At 45.8% G+C, this 21,946-nt stretch overlaps 1 protein-coding gene and 1 non-coding gene across 2 annotated transcripts in view; both read left to right on the top strand.

Moving 5' to 3' along the window:
* HTR3B (5-hydroxytryptamine receptor 3B) overlaps window positions 1–16,330 on the top strand; it is a 36,827-nt gene extending 20,497 nt beyond the window's left edge. The window contains exons 4-10 of the mRNA XM_032639823.1: window positions 3,290–3,334; window positions 3,655–3,764; window positions 4,717–4,886; window positions 5,400–5,557; window positions 14,580–14,790; window positions 14,924–15,106; window positions 16,095–16,330. Coding sequence (XP_032495714.1) covers window positions 3,290–3,334; window positions 3,655–3,764; window positions 4,717–4,886; window positions 5,400–5,557; window positions 14,580–14,790; window positions 14,924–15,106; window positions 16,095–16,330 — 1,113 coding nt within the window. The remainder of the gene's footprint in view (window positions 1–3,289; window positions 3,335–3,654; window positions 3,765–4,716; window positions 4,887–5,399; window positions 5,558–14,579; window positions 14,791–14,923; window positions 15,107–16,094) is intronic.
* LOC116758926 lies at window positions 15,485–15,588 on the top strand. Its single transcript, XR_004351306.1, has one exon. It is a non-coding gene; the product is annotated as a U6 spliceosomal RNA (small nuclear RNA).
* Window positions 16,331–21,946: the final 5,616 nt, after the last annotated feature.

Genomic DNA, 21,946 nt, shown 5'->3' with positions numbered 1-21,946 from the left:
TTTATCCGTTCATCAGTTGATGGATATTGGGTTATTTCTACTTTTTGGCTGCTATGAACAGTCCTGTACAAGTTTGCTTTTTTTCCTGTACACACTGTGTGTGTGTGTATACTTCTGTTTTCAGGAGTCTTGGGTACTCACTTAGGAGTGCAGTTGCTAGGTCCTATGGTAACTCTATGTTTAGCATTCTGAGGAACTACCATACTGTTTTACACAGTGGCTGCACCATTTTATAATCCCACTAGCAATGTAGGGGGGCTCTAATTTTTCTACATTTTCCCAACACTTATTTTTTTTCTTTTTAATTTTATCCGCTCTAGTGGGGTAAAGTGGTATCTCATTGTGGTTTTGATTTGCATTTCCCTAATAACTAATGATGTCGAGCATCTTTTCAAGTGTTAATTGGCCACATTTATATATCTCCCTTGGAGAAATATCTGTTCAAGTCCTTTGCTTATTTTAAAATTATTAATTTTGCTTGTGGTAAACTACACATAATATAAAATTCCCATCTTAACCTTTTTTAAGTGTACAGTTCAATGGCATTAAGTACATGCTCATTGTTGTACAAACATCACCACTGTCCATTTCCAGAGCTCTTCATCTTCCAAAACTGAAACCCTGCACCCATTAAACACCATTTCCCCATTTCCCATTCCCCAGCCCCTGGCAACCATCATTCTACTTTCTGTCTCTATGAATTTGACTAGTCTAGGTACTTAGACTATATATAGTGGAATCATAAAATATTTGCCTTTTTTTTTTTTTTTTTTGGCGGTACGTGGGCCTCTCACTGTTGTGGCCTCTGCCGTTGCGGAGCACAGGCTCTGGACGTGCAGGCTCAGTGGCCATGGCTCACGGGCCCAGCCGCTCCGCGGCATGTGGGATCTTCCCAGACCAGGGCACGAACCCGTGTCCCCTGCATTGGCAGGCAGACCTCCAACCACTGCGCCACCAGGGAAGCCCTATTTGTCCTTTTGTGACTGGCTTATTTGTGACTTTGCATAGTGTCTTCAAGGTTCATCCATGTTGGATGTTGTAGGACATCCATGTGTCAGAATGTCCTTCCTTTTAAAGACTGAATAATATTACATTGCATATATATACCACATTTTGTTCATTCATTCATCCACTGAGGGACACTTGGGTTGCTTCCACCCCTTGGCTATTGTGAATAATGAACATAGATGTACAAATATCTGTCCAAGTCCCTGCTTTCAATTCTTTTGGGTAAATGCCGAGGAGAGGAATTGTTGGACCATGTAGTAATTCTATTTTTAAGTTTTTAGGAACTGCCATACTGTTTTCCATAGCAGCTGCACCATTTTACATTCCCAACAATAGTGCACAAGAATTCCAATTATCCTCACCAACACTTATTTTCTGCTTTAAAAAAAAATAGTAGCCATCCTAATGAGAGTGAAATGGTATTTCATTGTGGTTTTGGTTTATATTTCCCTAATGATTAGAGATTATATCAGCCAGCTCCAACTGCCGTAACAAATACCATAGACTGGGTGGCTTAAACAACAGAAATTTATTTCTCACAGTTCTGGAGGCTGGGCAGTTCAAGATCAAAGTTCCAGCCAATTTGGTTCCTAGTAAGAGCTCTCCTCCTGGCTTGCAGATGGCTGCCTTCTCACTGTGTCCTCACAGGGAGGAGAAAGTGAGATCATTCTCTCTTCCTCTCTTTCTAAGGTCACCAATCCTATTGGATGAGAGCCCCACCCTTTTGACCTCATTTAACCTTAATTATCTCCTAAAAGTCCTATCTCCAAGTACAGTCATATATAAATTTTGGAAGAACACAGTTTGGTCCATAGCTGTGATGTTGAGCATATTTTCATGTATTTATTGGCCATTTGTATATCTACTTTGGACAAAGGTGTATTCAAGTCTTTTGTCCACTCTTAAATAAGGATATTGGTTTTGTTTTGAGTTGTAGAAGTTCTTTAATATTCAGGATAATAACCCTTTATCAGATATAGGATCCACAAATGTTTTCTTCCATTCTATGAGTTGCCTTCTCACTCTGTTGACTGTGTCCTTTTTTTTTTTTTTTTTGCGGTACGTGGGCCTCTCACTGTTGTGGCCTCTCCCATTGCGGAGCACAGGCTCCGGACGCGCAGGCTCAGCGGCCATGGCTCATGGGCCCAGCCGCTCTGCGGCATGTGGGATCTTCCTGGACCGGGGCACGAACCTGTGTCCCCTGCATCGGCAGGCGGACTCTCAATCACTGCGCCACCAGGGAAGCCTTGGTTGTGTCCTTTGATGCTCATTTTTAAATTGGGTTATTTATCTTTTTATTGTTGAGTTGTAAGAGTTCTTTATATATTCTGGATACAAGCCCCTTACTAAGTATATGATTTGCAAATATTTTCACCCATACTGTGGTTTGTCATTTGACTTCCTGATGATGTCCTTTCAAACACAAAAGTTTTAAATTTTGATGAAGTCCCATTTACTTTTTCTTTTGCTGCTTGTGCTTGTGGTGTCATATCTAAGAAATTATTGCCTAATTCAAAATCATGAAGTTTACTCCTATGTTTTGTTCTAAGAGTTTTATAGTTTTAGTTCTTACATTTTGGTTTATGATCCATTTTGAGTTAATGCTTGTATATGGTATGAGATGTTCCTTTTCTTTTAATCCCTAAGAATATAATCATTTTAGCATGTTTTTACTAGATTCAATATGAAAAAAAATTAGTAAAGTGGATTTTTTTGTTTGTTTGGGGAGATCCTTTTTTTAAATCACTGACGTGGGAAGCCACATCTATTTATATCACCAAAAATATACCTCACTTGGATTAAGCTCATTCAGTCTGTTTTATAAGCAGAGAAATCCAAGCATAAGGTAACAACAGGAATGGCTGCCAATGGCAGTTGAGATAACACTCATTGAAAGATTATGAATAACATCTTGATTACAAATAAAAGCGTGGTCTCATCTTTTTAGTCCAAAATTGGCTACGACTACATATCATCTTTTAGTCTGATTAATGGCAGGGTAACAATTAGAGTAGGAAAGAGATTCACAAATCATTTAAGATGTCAAGTGCAGTTAGTGTGTCATTTTATCATAGATAATATAGTAAAGCTCATAGCGACAGGTGTATGTAATAAATAAGAACTGAGAATACTCAGATATTGAAAAGTCAAGGTAATGTTTCTAAAATCAGCATTATTTCGTTGGATTTGATTTTCTTCCTCTGAATTGTCATACTGTTGAACTGGGCTTTGATTTACTGACACTCTAAGATTTGGTGTGGATGTTCTTTTTGCTTTGCAGGATGCACAGAATCAAAAATTAAAGACAAGTGTGTGGTATCATGAGGTAAACGATTATGTTTTCTTCCGTGCATGCTGGACTCCCGAACTCGATCTCTTGCAAGATGTAATTATTCGAAGAAATAGATACTATCTTGTGTTTCTAGTTCTTTATGTCTGCAGCAGACCTGATTTATTAGAATCTGAGTAAGATACATGGCCATGGTTTCTGGTTGGGGCAACCTTCTTTAGGAGTTGAATGGAAAGTCCTCTTCCCTGACAGATAGAACCAACGGGCTGTTCAATTGAGCTATTCATCCGAATCCCTCTTCAGTTCTTTGATGAGATTGGCATTGCCCCTTTGTGATGTTTCCTTTTTGGATACAGATTTGGGATGATGAGTTTTTATCCTGGAACTCCAGCATGTTTGATGAGATTAGAGAGATCTCCCTACCCCTAAGTGCCATCTGGGCTCCTGATATCATCATAAATGAGTTGTAAGTGTGCTGGGGTGTGTTTCTGTGGGGTTTAGACTGCTTAGCATATTCAGGCTGGTTGCTGCTTCCTTTAAGTCATTGTTACTATTTTTTGTTTCTCAACTTGAAGAAGAGCATACTGTTGGGAATATTCAGGTTAGAAGTACCATGAGTTGACATCATTTAAGATACAGATTTGATTGCTAATGCTTGATGTTACTCATGGATTATGTCTGTGTGTGTGTGTGTTTGTTTTATACATTTACTTATTTATTTATATTTTATATTTTTGGCTGCATTGGGTCTTTGTTGTTGCGCGTGGGCTTTCTCTAGTTGAGGGGAGCGGGGGCTACTCTTCGTTGCGGTGCGTGAGCTTCTCTCATTGCAGTGGCTTCTCTTGTTGCAGAGCACGGGCTCTAGGCATGCGGGCTTCCGTAGTTGTGGCACACAGGCTCAGTAGTTGTGGCGCACGGGCTTAGTTGCTCCGTGGTATGTGGGATCTTCCCAGACCAGGGCTCGAAGTCATGTGCCCTGCGTTGGCAGGTGGATTCTTAACCACTGCACCACCAGGGAAGTCCTATGTCTGTGTTTTTTTTTTACATCTTTATTGGAGTAGAATTGCTTTACAATGGTGTGTTAGTTTCTGCTTTATATACAAAGTGAATCAGCTATACATATACATATGTTCCCATATTTCTTCCCTCTTGCGTCTCCCTCCCTCCCACCCTCCCTATCCCACCCCTCCAGGCAGTCACAAAGCACCGAGCTGATCTCCAGTGAGTTGACTTACAAGGCTCTCATTGCTGAACCCACCTTTGCCAGGGTGGCTATCTCATGTAAAGTGTGATTCTGTCTTTGCACTTCTAGGCTAGTCTTGGGTGTTACGGTCACCATCATCTCATAATCAGTTCTGCTTATGTATTGGAATGACTAAAGCCCTTTCCGTAACAAAGATCTTTTGTGTTTCATATAGTGTGGACCTTGAAAGATCACCTGATCTTCCCTATGTTTACGTGAACTCATCTGGGACCATTAAGCACTCTAAGCCCATCCAGCTGGTCTCTGCATGCAGTTTAGAGACATACGCGTTTCCATTCGATATCCAGAATTGCAGCCTAACCTTCAACAGCATTCTGCACACAGGTAAGCCATGAGAGGTGTAGCCTGCTAGTGGGCAAACACACTTGTGCTGGGTTGGCACACATAGGTGAAATGATTACATTATGCTGTCCCTCAGGTCTATTTTATTCTAGCACATAACTGACTTTTTATAAAGCTAAATCTCTTCTTGTAGTTATTTGGCTCCTGCTGTAATTCAGACTAAGTACAGTATTGTGCCCAGAGATATTGCCCTTTGCTGCCGTTGGTTTGAAAATACAATATTAGGCCTCTACTGCCATTGAGAACGTTATAGAAGTCTCATTCTATCGACAATGGAGTACAAACCCTCAGTTCATAGCTGCTTTTTTTCATGACCTGAAAGTTTTTATCCCCCATCCCTACCCCTAATTCAAAATGGTATATTGAACCCCATCTCCATAAGATTGTCCATGTGGGGACAAGAGTAAAAAGGAAGGATTTGAATTGTGAGTTGGAAAAGTGGGTTAATACTGGTGCCTCTCTCCATGGGAAGTCAAGTGTTTCTGTTGTTTTCAGTGGAAGATGTAGACCTGGCCTTCCTGAGAAGCAGAGAAGACATTACACATGACCAAAAAGCATTTTTGAATGACGGTGAGTGGGAACTTCTTTCTGTGTCCTCAACATACAACATCCTGCAGAGCAGCGCTGGAGATTTTGCACAGATTCAGTTTAATGTAAGTCCTCCCCCTTCCTGTCCCTGTTGCCCACTTCTCTGCAGTCTTTCACCTTCTCTGTTGGGCTGAGGAGTCTCTCTCCTGCATCTTCTCATTCATTACCACCTAAGTACAGGAGATTCCAATGGTTCCATCATCCACTTGCATTTTGGCATTTCAGAGACGAGAGATTCAGCCGTAGATCCTGGACTCCTGCTGTAGCTATTCCATATGTGAATATAAAGAGAATGGTTTTCAGACAGAGACCTGAACCAGCCCCTACAGCAGGAATCTCCAAGGCTTTCAATACACGTAACATCCTCACTTTTAATTGCTACTGAGAGAGAGAGAAAGAATACCCCACAACAACAGCAACAAAAAATTGGGAGAAGAGTGTCTCTTCAACATTAATGTCCTGTTTGCAACTGAGTAAATTATTAATTAATCCCAGACTCAAGTGCATAAAATTATCATATTATTAACTTGAGTATCTTGAGGTATTAGCTAACAAATCACCTGCAGGATCCACAGAGACCACTGGTGGTTTCCAGATCAGAGAGAACAACTACTCTAGAACGACGTGATAAGAACCCAAACTTCTCAGATGTGTCACCGGGAATGCCCTTGGCTGCACTGTTCCTGGGGAAATTTGTCCAGCAGACACCTGGGAGGCAGTTGGGAGCAGGACAGTGAAGCCTGATACTTTGCAGCAAGTTTCTGCAGCCGGCAGACTTGTCATTAGTATTCAGCCCTGCTTTTCTGCACAAAGTCAGCTGGTGGTGGGAGCTGGGGGCAGTGGGAGGGTCTTTCATGCCAGGTAATCTGATTGAAAAGTAGAGACTACAGACAGGTCAGGATTGCACAGATGAATTCACACAGATGAAGTCTCCTGGAAGCAAACCTTTTGAATAAGAAGGAAAAGTCAGACTAGACTAAGGTGCTACGGTTACAATGGATAACCATATGCTAAGGTGAGTGGTGGGGATCAAATAAGCGATTATTGAGGGCACGGAAGTCCTCCATTGGTTAAAAGGTGTGGCATGCAGCTTTCCAGCAAAGCTCTTGTTAAATCAAGGCCTCTTAGACACAGCTGTGATTTGAACATGACTAATGTATAACTCCAGGCACCAGCTAATCCCAATTCATACCTTCTTTGCGGTAGGGCTTGGGTTCTTGCCTATTCTGCTTGGTTTTTATCAAAGCTTGCATTGTGGCTTGTTTGTCCACTTTTTTACCAAAAGAAAGCTTTTTTAATTTCAATGAGTTTCTTGGCTAAGAGTAAACACCTCATTAATTTTAAAGATATCAGCCCACAAACATTATTAATGCAGCCCGAATAATGGAGATCATTAAAGGGAAATGTGAGGGAGTAGCACATGCAAGGTGGAACACAGTCACCTATCAAGCACTCTGGAGAACGCTGCACACACCATTACCTACACTGCACGGAGGAGACAAACAAAGATGGGAGACGGGGCAGGTAAACAGGAGTGTGTGTTCCCACGCACACAAACGCACTCTCTCCATAGAGCAGCCAGTATTTGTAGTTACATGTCACTCTTTACCCTAAATATTAATTGTCTTCTCAACAGTGGCAAGAGGTTTTCTTTTTTTACTTTACTTATTTATTTGTTTGTTTATTTTTGGCTGTGTTGGTTCTTCGTTGCTGTGCGCAGGCTCTTCTATAGTTGCATCGAGTGAGGGCTACTCTTTGCTGCTGCACGTGGGCTTCTCGTTGCGGTGGCTTCTCTTTTTGTGGAGCACGGGCTCTAGGTGTGCGGGCTTCAGTAGTTGTGGCACGTGGGCTCAGTAGTTGTGGCTCGTGCACGGGCTTAGTTGCTCCGCAACATGTGGGATCTTCCCGGACCAGGGCTCAAACCCGTGTCCCCTGCATTGGCAGGCGGATTCTTAACCACTGTGCCACCAGGGAAGTCCTGGCAAGAGGTTTTCTATGTCCTAGCTCCATGTAAATACGATGAACAGAGGCGTAAAAGATTGTTAAAGGGAGGAGACGATCTCCTCCCTGGATCTCGGGGACCAAGGTCCCATTCGTTTGTTGTCTTCACTGCCACCCTTCTTTTCCATTCAGTGTTTACATTGAGTGGGGCTGGAGGGGACATCGGTGTGAGATTTCATGCTCTTGGAACTTCTCCCTGGGGACCTTTGCCCTGGGGGTTAAGGTTGGTTATCTAGCGGGCTGCCTTCCACCCTGGCCCTCTGGAACAGAGTAGGGAAAGGATCCTGAGAAGAGCCACAGATCGTGTTTGGTAAGGCAGGGAGTCAGACTCAGGGGCATTCCTGCAACTTTGGAAGACAAAGTAGATTGAATGACTCTCCAGTTCAGTTCTTTGTCCCCCTCGACCTCGTTCAGCCTCCCTGACTCCCTATTCCCACTATGTGCACCGTGTCGGCCCATGTTCTCCTACTCCGTGCCAGACATCCTACTCTGAATTTAGCAATCAAGTCACCCTGGTGTCCTTCAACGACCTTTAGCCAATAATGTGAAACTCAGAGCCCAGTTCCATGCCAACAATGGGCCTGCCAGGGTCCTGACAGCAAAGGGCCAACTCCCTCTGAATCTAATCACCTCCTATGTCCAAGTCCAGGCTACCCAGCAGCGGGTAGGGAACAGGTGGGGCAGGCAGGAGGAGCAAAGATCTATTCTAAGTACGTCATCAACCTGGGCCTGATGTACATGCTGCCATTGATACTGAACCAGGTGCCCCATTAGTTCTGGCTAATGGGCAATCCTGTCTGCAGCTCTAGGACATGTCTTGTTGATCAGAGGGCACCGGTGACACTTTGGGTCAGGCTGCATTCCACAGGGGGCCCAGAGCACAGGCACCTCTGCCTACGAGGATGTCTGTGTGCAGCCTGGCACCCGATCCAGCAGCCATAGGAGGGGAGGTTTCCTCCAACACATTGCCAGAGGTGCTGGTTCCCAGAAAGAGCAGGGTGAACATTTGATTTCTATATGGTAGTGTTTTGTTTCTTTTTTGTTTGTTAAAGAATGAGGGTAGAAGTGAGAGGCGGTAGAAATAAAATTTGAGAACTCACGTTGGATAGAAAAAGGCGGACCGTGGGAACTAAAGTGAGCCGGACCACAGATGTCCTCTCACTGACTAAATGTTCATGCGGCCAGAATTGGGAGGCCCACAGGGGCCTCCTAGAAAAATGCAGAGGGGCATCTGGGAAAGAAAGGTGCCTTGTTTACCCTCACTTTCAGATGTAATTTTCCTTTCTAGAGTAGGGTAGATTAATCTCATTGAGATATCCTTTGAATGCAGCTCAGAAACTTGATAGAGGATCCTTCTAAGCTCTATTAGGTCACTCCAGAGACAGAGATAAAGAGAGGAGAGAGACACACACACACACACACACACAGATATATAGATAGATGATAGATAGAGAGAGAGAGAGATAGAGAGAGAGAGAGAATTTAGACCCCTAGAAACCCTTCCAGGGTCACTCAAGTAACCCTGGAATCACGGACTTTCTGCTAATCCAACCCGACCCATGGTCTAGTTCCAAGAAACTCTCACTCTTGTGCAAGGATCTTACTTAAATGGCCGCAACTTTCCCATTCTTTCTGAATTGGGAATGTTAGGGGGGGCTTGGGAGAGGAGGAGAATGGGCTTCTGTATGAAGCGTGAGTCTGGGCGTCAAAATTCCAACTATGTCATAAAGATGGTCATGCAAAATTGAGTACTGGTGAGGTCTACCATCAAGGAGGCAATTAGAGGCTAACCCTGGGGCCTATTCCATCTCCAAGGAGCTCTCCACATACACATTCTGAATTAGATTGATCTCTTTCATTAACATCGATAGGCTCCAAATACCTTTGTGTACTTATTATTACCTGGCTTTAATGGATAACGAAATTGTGGCATAATACTGCTAACACCTGAAGGGTGTCTAATGGAGAATACGGACTGAAACCAAAGTGCTGTTTCTTCCCCTTCTGTGGAATTTAAAGGCACCGGCTCCTTTAGTCCATTAGAAATGATGGGCTCTAGGTAGGGGCAGTCCTGCAGAGAGTGGTGTCTCACTGAGCTGGTGACATACCGTCCCCTGGCATACAGGGGTCACTGCCTGACATGACCTGCAGAGAGGCAGCCCTCAGAACACTGACCTTAAGATGAGAGCCCCCCGTTGGGCTCACTCCACTCTCCCACCCTACTGGAGCTAAAAGAAGCATTATTAACAGACTCTAATACAGCTCAATGAACACCTTTTGTGTTCTTATCATGCACCAAGCTCAATGCTGAGCACTGCGGACACAAGCATGAATAAAACAAGTCTCTTGGTTCCTATCACAGGCCTCAGAATCTGCCCAGGGAGACATGATAACAGTGACCACAAAACCAAGCACTAACTCCAAACCAGGCGCTGTTTTAAGAGGTCGTACTGTAACCCTCACATCTCTATGAGATGCAGCCTCTAAGGATCCACATTTTTACAAGTGCTTGAATTGGGGGGCAGAGAAGTTAAGTATCTTAACCACGGTTATAGGGTGACTGGTGGAGCCTGGACTTGACTCCAGAAGCGATGTGCCCAATCCTATATGATGGTGACACACAACTAAAGACAGGCAGTAATATTCCAGTCCAGTCTGTGGCATCCTTCCGCTGTGTGTTACCGGCCAAGTCGCCTGTATTAGTTTCTTAGAGCTGTTATAACAAAGTACCACTTTAAAACAATAGAAATTTCTTCTCTCACAGTTCTGGAGGTCAGAAATCTGACATCAAGGTGTTGGCAGGGTTGGTTCCTTCTGGGCACTCTGAGGGAGAGACTGCTCCATGCCTCTACCTTAGCTTTTGGTGGTTGCTAGCAATCTTTGGCTTTCCTTGGCTTGTAGACATATCGCTCCAATGCCTGCCTCCATCCTTACATGGCATTATCCTTTGAATGGATACAAAGGATATTTTTCTTCTTCTTACAAGGACATCAGTCATATTGGGTTAAGGGCCAATCCTATTCCATATGACCTCACCTTAACTAATTTCATCTGCAATGATCCCATTTCCAAATAAGGTCATATCCTGAGTTTCTGGAAGGACACAAATTTTGGGGGGCATTATTCAACCCAGTACCATCTGCCACCCTCTGACTCCCCCAAATTCATGTCTGTCCCATGTGCAAAATATAGACGCCCTATCCCAACATCCCCAAATGTCTTAACCCATTCCAGTACCGATTCTAAGACCAGAATATCACCTACACATAAACTCAGAGAGTCCCAAATCTTGTCATCAAAGCAAGTATAGACCCTGGGTATGGTCCATTCTGGGGCAAACTTCGATCTGCAGACTTGTGAAATATCTAACCATCAGAATCTGGTTCCTGATCCCATAAGACATGGGTTGGGGGTTTGCGGGGCAAGAGTAGAGACCTGTCTTGTCACCAGTTCTAACTCTATCATTTAGGTTAGTGTCTGATACCCTCTTCATGCTCAATTCATGTTTTTTGAGCTGGGGGACAGAGGGCTTTGAGGATCAAAGGAGATCATGAAAACAAAACATTTCTGAAAACTGTGGGATAAAATTAGAGTTTCTTTAGGCTGTACTGGGCTTGTAGAGAAAATTAGTCTAGTCCATAGGTAACGTTGCCCCCAGATCAACTTAAAGAAAAAGGTGGGTCCTTTGTGCTTGAAGAAAACCAAACCAAAACTGTAGGAACTATTTGGTCTGTCTTAAGAATTGGAACATCCTTGCTAAAAGGCAGAAAAATGGCTAAGGTAGTTCTGGAGGGTCTGTCTCGTTTCACGATTTTACAAGCCAAACATAGACATAGAGCTTTCTGCTTTATGTCACAGCCCAAGCTAATCGTCCACCCTTGTACCTACCTGTTTACTTTCAGCTATTGTTGATAGCCAGTGAGGAGTATCGTCACAACAGGACAGGCTACATACTTTTTGGGGCCTCCTGCAAAGTGAAAATGCAGGGTCCCTTGCTTAAAAATTATTAAGAATCTCAAAATGGCACAAAGCCAAGCATGGGCCCATCTCAGCGCCGGGCTCCTTGTGACTGCATGAAGCTGGCGTGCCTCTCAGCCTCTTAGCTCTTGCCACGCCTCTCCCCTGGCACCTTGGAGAACGTGAGGTTTGGTGAAACTGCACTTTCCTAGGAACCAGGGACCCTAAGGAGCCACACTGCCCATGTTTGGTTCCGTCCCAGATTTCCATTCACTCTCTGCATCAGCCTCTGGGTGGAGAAGAGTCATCTCAGCCTATGCGCTATTTACACGGGATCTTTATTTAAAGAGTAAAACAGCTAATCTCAATTGTACCCAAGATGCTTGGCAAGGCAAAAGTAAACTGCTTTTTCAAAAAGGGAAAAATCAAGGCAAGGAGAGGTTCGATACCATCCAGAATCACTTGAACCGGCACATCAAATTGAGAAGCTTAGGAACTCTGCTGTTCCTTTGACTCTAAGTCTGGGCTCTTTCTGCTTAACCAACATGCCTACTGGTACTTTTCTTTAGGGTGGTATTCTTATTCCTTTCATCTCCTTTATGTAACATCCACCATGAAGTCTCTGGGGGTCTTCCCACTTCTACCCTCCAGAGACAGCAGGCTTGGTCGCCCCCATCTCCCCATATGGCTAGATCACCAACAGCCTAGGTGGGGCTCACAACACAAGAGCCCCTGTGGACTCTGGCCCCTTGACTCCCTTCCCCCTGCACCTCCAAACACGGCTATGTCTGTCACAGCACAACGAAGGGAGTAGAAAGGTGCAGGTTGATGACAGGTCATGGTTTTCCTTGTTGACTGCACTTGGGTAAAAATGTATTTTAACCAAATGATTGCAAAGCAGTGAGTGTCACTCTGGTTTAGATATTTGTAGCCAGTTATGTCTCATGTGAAAGACAATAGCCCGACTACAATACGCCGAATGGCTCTGGTCTGCGGAACTCCCCTGAGTCAGGACACGCTTCAGGACCCAAAGGCTGGGGAGGCCCTGCTCTCACCAGCAAGGTGACAACTGGTCTCACCCAGCCAGGCTCTTCGCCCACCACCTTCTGCTCTTTCCCTGGTCTCTGACCTGGCTCCCTCCGTGTGATCCTCGTCCAGAGAGGGAGGCAGAGGTGAGAGAGAAGACCCTGAACTCAGCTCAGAGGTCTGATCAGACCAAGAGTAGGCTGTATGGGAAAGAGCACAGCGCTTGGAACCAGAAGATGTGGGAGCACATCCCAGCTCTGCCACTTACTCAGCTTACTTAGGGGGTTAAGCTTTATTTTTAAAGATCTATAAAGTGGGGATGCTCTATTACCTCCCAACAAACTGACAGTGAAGAGTAAACAAATCACATCCCATGTGAAAAAGTATCTAGCACACTAACTGACACGTAGAAATCGTTCAGCTGTTTGGTGAATCAGAGAAATGGGAGATTTCAGACATCATTTTTTTCCAAATCTAACAGCAACATGGCGCAGAACATTCATTTGTTCAGTAAACATTTATCGAACACCCACTGTAAGGTAGGTATTATTTCTGGCCCCATGAAGGATTAGAAAATGCCATTTTCACCCTCAAACGGTCATTGCAAAGCAGTAAGTGTCTGATGGGGGAAACAGCCCTGTCATATCATAGTTTCTCTCCAGGAAGGATGAGAATAGATTTTGGGTTAATTACAGACATCTCCTATTCCCATCCCAGAGAAGCTAGGTATAACGAAATGGCAGCAGCAATCATTGTAATTTTATGAGTCTTAAATTCCCAGCTAAAAAACCTGCTCAGCAGCTCCCTGCCCAGCCGCGCTGCAGGCCCTGCTGGGTATCTGCAGTTGTCCCCACCTCACGTCTACTTTTGCTCCTGGAGGCTGGTCTACGGCCTGTAGAGTTGGGACTCCTCGTCATGTTTGGCCAGTAGCGGGCAGGGGAGGCAGTGGCAGGAGATTGGAAGGAGGGGGAGAGTGAGTGGGGCATTTATCTCTCCATTTCTCCCCACCCCGCGGTGTCTCCGCCAGCTGGCTGTGCTCCTACGAGGAAGCCACAAGTCCAACCAGCTTTCTGTCCCCTCAAGTTCCAACCACATTCCCGGTCTTTGGTCCCTTCAGGCCTAAGGGTAGGAAGAGCTGACGCAGTCCCCCGAATCCCTGGGGCACTGTCCTCTTCCTTGTGGTTTCTCTATGTCCTGTCCACACCTTGTCAAGCCCTCCTCAACTTTCCTAGTTTAACTGTGCTCTTTGTTCCTAACAAGACTCTGACAGATACACAGGTACTAAGGTGTTTGCATCCCAGGTAAGAAGAGAGACTAAAGCAAAACCAATACAATATATTGCAAACTAAATGGTTTAAAAAGAAAGATTATGGTGTAAGACCTGGTTTTAAAACAGTTTCTCACTCACCAGTTATGTGAATTTGGACAAGCAATTTAATCTCTAGGAACCTCAGTTTCCCGGTTTGTAAAATGGATATAATAATACCCAGCCCTGTGAGAGAGTGGTAGTGTATATATGGACATATATACACTATCAGATGTAAAATAGATGGCTAGTGAGAAGCAGTCGCATAGCACAGGGAGATCAGCTCGGTGCTATGTGACCAGCTAGAAGGGTGGGATAGGGAGGGTTGGAGGGAGGGAGACGCAAGAGGGAAGAGATATGGGGATATATGTATATGTATAACTGATTCACTTCGTTATAAAGCAGAAACTAACACACCATTGTAAAGCAATTATACTCCAATAAAATCGTTAAAAAAAAAATAATAATACCCAGCCCTCAGAGCTGTTGTGAGGATTAAATAAGAGAAATCATATGAAACACTTATTCCAGTGCCTGGCACAGAGCAAGCGCTAAATAACTGGTAGCTTCTTCTTATAATGGTTAATGATATTAATATTGGTTCTATGTAAAAGCTTAAAGGATTTTTTTCTATTTTCTAAACCACAAGATAATCTCCTATTCTAAACTACATAGACTTTTCATATTATGCAGAAATGTTGGGATGGCAGAAAGTGTTCTTGGCTAAGTGTTCTTTGGCCAAACATTTGTCCATTGGCTTAGACCCTCTTGGCAACAGATTCCTCATCCCTGTCCAGGTGGTGATCCGCAGGCGCCCACTGGTCTATGTTGTGAGCCTGCTGATTCCCAGCATCTTCCTAATGCTCGTGGACCTGGGGAGCTTCTATCTCCCGCCCACCTGCCACGCCAGGATTGTGTTCAAGACCAGCGTGCTGGTGGGCTACACCGTCTTCAGGCTTAACATATCTGATGAGGTGCCGAAGAGCACAGTGACCACCCCTCTAATTGGTAAGCAGCTCCGGGGTCGCTAGGTACCTGTCTTGCATTACTTCTGTCCAAGATCTGGTGTTGCCTTTCAGATGGGGAAGGAAGAGGCCCAGGGACCCCTGCTAACTCCACCTCCATTGGCTCCTTCCCTCAGGGGTCTTCTTCACGGTCTGCATGGCCTTCTTGGTCCTCAGCTTATCCAAGTCCATCCTGTTGGTCAAATTCCTCCATGATGAGCAGTGCAGCCAGCGGGAGTGGACCTTCTTGTGCCTTCGAGGAGACACCGATGCGGAAGGGTCTGGAATGGATCCCTGGGCCCAGCTCACTGGGGTAACAGGTTTGTGAGAAGTCTTGAGGTCCCTGCCTGGTTCTGCTTTATCACCCTCAGCCTTAGTTCCCATGGGCGGAGTACCAGGCCGTCTTGAGTCAGCTGTATGAAAAAATGGAAACACCTGCTTCTTAATCTCTGCCCTGCATATTACATTACCTCCCTGGAGACTGAAGACCGTCTCCTGCTGGCTTGCCAGGAAGCCACATGTCAGCCTAGAGATCAGGGCCTCAGTCCCCTTAGCTTGTTTTATTCTCCAGTTTGGAGCCATTGACTCCGGAATAGCAGAGTGCGTGCGTGTGCACGCGCGCGTACACACACACACACAAATAGTTTGTATACATGTGGGATCTGATCGCTTAATGTGCAAAAGTATACATCATCCCAGTGTTCCCTTTGGCAACACATATACTAACACTGGAATGATACAGAGGTTAGCATGGCCCCTGTGCAAGGATGACATGCAAAGTCATGAAGCAGTCCGTATTTTCACTGTATCCTCGAGAGTTGCCGAGAGAGTACATTCCGAAAGTTCTCATCACAAGAACAAAAATTTGTAACTGTGTGGTGATGGATGTTACCTAGGCTTACTGTGGTGATCATTTCACAGTGTATACAAACATTGAATCATTATGTTGTACGCTTGAAACTAATATAATATGTCAATTATACCTCAATTAAAAAAAAAAAGAACCATTCCAGCCCCTGAAGCTCTAAGTCAACGTGGGCTGGCTGCTAGCTCAGAAAAATCTCCCGGATAGATGTAGCCTCGACACCCTACTTACACAAACACCCTACTTACTGTGTTCTCCAGGGGTTCCTTCAGCACAGTCTTTCCTCCCCTCAGCAGGTAGGGAGAGGGTCCCCAATCCTAACTAGCCCACTGCCCAGTTTTGCCCACCACCTTTCTTGAAGGTTGAGGCCATCGGCTTCAATGGGAAGGCTGGGGGAGCCTCGGTAGCCCCTGGCTCACCTAGAGTGTCTTCCTCTCATGTAGAGTCCCCCATCTGTCAGGAGCAGCAGGCCCAGCCATGGACCCTGAGGGAAGTCTGGTCCCAGCTTCAACGTATCAGCAGCTACTTCCAGACCCAGGACCAGGCGGACCGACAGGAGGCTGGGTGGCTGGCCCTCCTGGAACGCTTTGACCGATTGCTCTTCCAAAGCTATCTTGTTGTGCTGGGGTTCTACACCATCACCCTGTGTTCCCTCTGGGTGCTGTGGAGTGGCTTATGAAGACCCAAGCTTGCTGGTCTCCATCAATGTGTTTGCATGGCACTTGGGGAAGGCTGAAAAGTTTTTGTGGGGATATTGGAAGGGGACAAATGATGGGGTAAAATGTTCTCCAGCCCCCGTTGCCTCTTTTCATTCAGCCCAGGGATGCACATCATCGAATTAGCTATTGAATGAGCCAGGAGTAATGCATTCATGATGAAAATGCATAAACAGTACGAGGTATCCAGTGAAAAGTAATCCTGGCCTCTTACCCAGTTCACTCCCCAGAAGTAACCACCGTTAGCAACCTCTTTCAGAAAATTTCTAGCACATGCAAGCATACATGTGTGTTTAAATGGTTTTTTAAAAGGTGTAAGAGCACTCCATCTCCCAGTCCTGTCTTGGTCACTTATTCAGTCGGTCGTTCAACAAAACTTGGATTGAGTGTTGATTAAGTCCTAGGCCTTGTGTTAGGCACACCAGAGAGTACAAAATAAGTCAGTTTCAGATCATTCTTCACTTGACTTGATCCCTAAGGAACATTGCTCCAACCAGAACACAAAGTTCCCACCTTATCTATATCCTGGAGCTCTTGTTCCCTTCATCCCAGGTAAATCTATCTTCCCCTGTGCCTTCTCAGCAGTGCATTCCTATTGGAGGCGATCCAGATCTAGCACAACATTTCATCAACACGCACCATGTGTAAGGCACTGAGCTGGGGGATAGGCTTAATGCATGGCCCTTGGGTTCAAGGAGTTTATTATAATCTGCTATCCTTGTATTAGTCTGCTCTGGCTGCCATAACAAAATACCACAGACTGGGTGGCTTAAACAGAGATTGATTCTCTCATAGTTCTGCAGGCTGGAAGTCCAAGATCAAGGTGTTGGTAAGGTTGGTTTCTTCTGAGGCCTCTCTCCCTGGCTCGTAGATAGCTGCCTTCTTCCTGTGGTTCTCTTCTGGACACATATGTGTCCAAATTTCCTCTTCTTCTAAGGACACTAGTCACACTGGACCAGGGCCCACCTTATGAACTCATGTAACCCTAACTACTTCTTTAAAGGCCCTGTTTCTAAATACAGTCCCACTGTGACGTATTGGGGGTTAGGACTTCAACATATGAATTCTGGGGGGACACAATTCAGCCCATAACACTCACATGATTGTGGAGACTTGGCACATCCATAATCTGTAGGGTATTCTGGCAGGCTAGAGACTCAGGGAGGAATTGCAGTTTGTGTTCATAGGCGGTCTGCTGGCTGGATTTTCTCTTCTGGAGAGGTTGGTCTTTCTCTATTAGGGCCTTCAAATGATTGCATGAAGCCCACCCACGTTCTGGAGGACAATCTGTTTTACTCAAAGTTTACTGGTTTAAAGACTTTAAACATTTAAGAGATACCTTCACAGAAACACCAAGAATAATGTTTGAACAAATATCTGTGGCCCAGCCAGGTTGACACAGAAAATTAGCCATCAGAGTCCCGATGGCTCCTTAGCTCCCCATCTGTGCCCACAGCCATCTGTCCAGATAGAAGAGCCCTGATCACCTTGCACTTGGGTAACTAATCAACTGCTGGTTCGTTCTCCTCAGTAGCCAATTCTGTACTGATTATCCTATCTTATGGCAGTTCCTGTGGCCTCATAACCTGAATCCTAAGATTAGAATTCACGCCTTCCACAAAGTTTCCCTCCCCTTATATTTAACTTTCTTCATTTCTCATTGCTTTCTATTACAGAACCTTCAATCTAGCCAAGCCAGCCTGCCTACCATCCTGCTCAGGAAGGGGTTCATTTCCATCTAAGCCTCTATTTCTAGTTGGCACAGTCTTCTTCTGTTTCACCAATCTGTAGGTCCCTGTCTAAGACCTGGCTCAAAAAACAGCCTTCCTCCCCCACCCTTACCACCTGATCACCCTATGACTCTGTCCCCTCTCCTCTAACTTCAGACTTACATTATCTCCTATCCTTCTCCCCTTGAATGTTTCGTGGCTCTGTGTGTGTGTGTATCACTTGTCAAATAGATCGCACACTCCTAAAACAGAAATCTTGTTTTCTATTTCTAGGTCATCCTCATCTCTGCCCAGGTCCATACAGAGTTTTTTTCATGGTGATTCTGCCATAACTATTGCAGAGAAACTCATTCTAGCTCATGGCTGATGGTAGACACATTTCTACCATCTACCAGTGTGTTTCCCCAAGTCTGAGGGACTGAATCTGCCCAGGGTCAGACACCCAGTCCCTCAGCATCCCTCACTTAGGGCAACCATCAGAATTTGGTGGGTAGAAGAACACCGTGGGCTGAGGGTAAGGCATTACTCCTAACACTGCTTACAGAGGACTGCTGTTTGCTAGGAACTTTTTCCAGCACTAAAATTGCCTTTAAAAATATCTGCCCCCCCCATCCCCCCAAAGGAAAAGAATTTAAATTCAAACAGCCTTTACTGCATCCTCCCTCTCTCATTACCTCCCAGTTAATGCTCAACGCCAATTGTCCATGAAATTCCGCTGCTGCTGTTAATGAAATGAGGAGCGTAAGAAGTTTGTGAACAGGAAGTGTCCATGCAAACGTCCACCTGTTTCCCTCCTCACTTCCTACTTCCTGCTCCTGGTCTCCTCTGCCTCGACCTGCTCAGTTAGCCTCTAAATTGATCCCAAATCTTTCTTCACTGTCTCGGTTATTAGAAAGGGAAAAGATCTGCGGTGAGGTCCCCACTACAGTCTCCTTCCTTTCCACCCCCGTCTTGGACAAAGCACCTGACTTTGCTCCTGTCTCCATCACTACATAGCCAGGGGACCTTGAGACTGACCTCTCAGAGCTTCGGCTTACTATTTGACATTGGGGCTGCTTATACTTATTCTACCCATATCACAGAATTTTGAGGCTCAAAATGAAGCAATGTATTTAAGAGTACTTGGAAAAGTAAATCATATATTGCAAAATAAAAACACCTGCCTGCTATCAACAGACAGATCCCATTCTTTAGTCTTTGCTGTGAGGTCCTCTTCCAGCTACCTCTATCAGAATCCATTTATGGACTGGATGCCCCAGAAGGGCCTTTATTCCAGAATCCAAAGGCCAAGGGCTGAAGCCACCATATGCCTCCTTGTCAGGGACTTGGGCTGCAGACCGGGCGAGGGGTGGGGGTGGGGGTGGGTGCTGCCAAGGGACTTCCCATGCAGCTCACCTTGGCTTTCTCCCTAGGGAATCTCTCCCAGCCTCTCTATGTCAGCAGGCGTTCAGGAGTGAAGCCTGGCTGCTGAGCCAGGCCCCAGTGTGTGGACCTCCTCTGTCCAAGTGCCAAGTGGCCCTGATGTCAACATGGCAGCCAGGGACTCATTCTAAGCCCTGGGTCAGGGCCTGAAGCAAAGCTATCGTTAGCGAATGGCACTTAGAGCCCTCCTCCTGGAATAGTGTCCCTCTGCAGTGGGACGAAGATAGGGCACCAGCAGCCCTTCCTTACAGAACAGCATTGGCTCAGCCTCTCCAAGTGTTTATACCTTTCATGATTCCCATTTCATAGAGCAAGGCAACTGAGAAACAGAGCAAAAATGGGATTTTCCCAGTTGTGAATGCTCCTACCATCTGCTGTTTCCCAGAATCTCAGGTAGTTTCAGCACTCACCAAGAAATCACAGCTCCAGTTCTGGGGACTTCACTAACATCTAGAATAAAGAGTTAGTTACGCACAGCCCCTGGCTAGACAGGCAGCCCTCTATTTGTCATTATATCCAGAAAAACTTCCAAGGGCTGCTGCCACAATCTCCCACAGTCTCTGCAGCCTGTTGGATGGCCAATAATTCAATGGCAGAGGTCTCACTTTCCTCCCAAGACATCCCTACCTCCTTCTCCAGTTGTCCTAGAGGAGAGGAGCTGTGTGGTTAAGGATGCTGAGCCCCTCGCCTCTTACATCTCCATGACTCAGCCAGTCTCCCGGGGTCCAGCTTTAAGCCTCTATGGGCCAGACCCATAAACGAACCAAAGAGCCGCCCTGCAGGCAGCCAACCTGAAGCTGCCCGAAGGCATAAGCTCTCCCCTCGGTAAAGCCCCAAGGCTTCCTGGGCCTTCTCACTCCTCAGGGATCTAATTATATATCTAAAGGCAAGGTTAGTAGGAAGGGGTGGAACTTAAATTTTTACCCTATCTTGTGGCTCTGAGGTTCCAGAAAAATTCAGGTCTTGGGTTTTCCTTTTTTTTCTTTTTTCTTTCTTTCTTTCTTTTTTTTTTAAATCGAAGTATAGTTGATTTACAATGTTGTACCAATCTCCGCTGTACAGCAAAGTGACTCAGTTATACATATATAGACTTTCTTTTTTTTTAATATTCTTTTCCATTATGATTATCCCAGGAGATTGGATATAGTTCCCTGTGCTCTATGGTAGGACCTTGTTGTTTATCCACTGTAAATGTAATAGTTTGCATCTGCCAACCCCAAAACTCCCAGTGCATCCCTCTCCCGCCCCCCTTCTCCCCCTCCCCCTTGGCAACCACAAGTCTGATCTCTATGTCTGTGAGTCTGTTTCTAGGTCTTGGGTTTTAAGACCAGTTCCCAGATGGTAGGTGGTCACCCCAGGGCAGGGACAACAGTCCCTGTGTCCCCTCCAGGAAGGCTGTGCTTCCCTCCCTGCAACCCCATCTGTGCCCCAGGGCCCATCTCAGGTGTTGCCCTGTCCAGTTCCCCAGCTCACACTCCATCTCAGCAGCCAGAAGCTCTTAGTCCTGAGTTATTCACCCGGGAGACAGTAAGAGATTCGCAAGGAGGCTTTTGGGAGCTGCCACGCCCCCAGCACACTCCGGAATCGAAATGACACATGCCAGTGATTAGATTAGGGGCTGAAGCCGCCCAGCGTTCCACTCCAGCCCCTCCCTGTCCTGTCAGGGGGGTGATGTAGTTAAGTTTGTGCTTCATTTGGCAGAGGCCATAAAGTGGGAATTGCAGCCAGGCTTTCTGCTGGGCAGGAGGGGACTGCTGGGCAATAGGTGGGCTCGATAGCAGGCAGTAGAGCCGGGGTGGGGAGCCCTTTGCTCACCCTTTACCTCACCTTCTACCTCTCCCCAAGCCTAGTGCCAGGCTCCAAAGACCTGGGGCCCACGAGGGCCTAGCAGGATTATCAGCCCTAACTGGTGTCACTAGGGACAGACCTGCATGGGGATGGCCAGCCCCCTGCCCAGTCGTCTTGCTCATCCTCTTTAGAAAGCTCCAGGCCGAGAGCAAGGGAGTTGAGCTGTTGGTAGTGCTTTCCTTCACCACCTCCCTGGTCAATCTTGGCTTCGCGGCTCTTCCCCATATGAACCTCCCTCTGTCTCTGTCCCGTCTGCCTCCTCCTGGGTGCTGACACCACAGGCTTTGAGGTCAGAAATGTTCATTTGTTCCATGATTACTCAGAGCTGACATAGCTTTGGTGTCAGTGCAGACAGAGGCTGCCTGGAGTGCTGTCTTAAGACAGGTTTTTTGGACAGAGGCAGGCTCTGCGGGAAAGAATGCTGTGATCAATTAGTGATGTCTGCCACAGGCAAGAGAAGGGTAAGAGGACAAGCAGAGCTAGTATTCATTGAGGGTTTTGCCATGTGCCAGGAGGTATCAGTCTAGGACCCCTAGAGAGCAGGGGGTTTATTGTGTTTACTGCTGTATTTCCAGTGCC

The sequence above is a fragment of the Phocoena sinus genome, chromosome 8 (assembly GCF_008692025.1).
Source record: "Phocoena sinus isolate mPhoSin1 chromosome 8, mPhoSin1.pri, whole genome shotgun sequence".
In the NCBI taxonomy this organism is placed as follows: domain Eukaryota; kingdom Metazoa; phylum Chordata; class Mammalia; order Artiodactyla; family Phocoenidae; genus Phocoena; species Phocoena sinus.
Note: the sequence above shows the minus strand (reverse complement) of the source record. Positions and strands in the feature narration are given on the sequence as shown.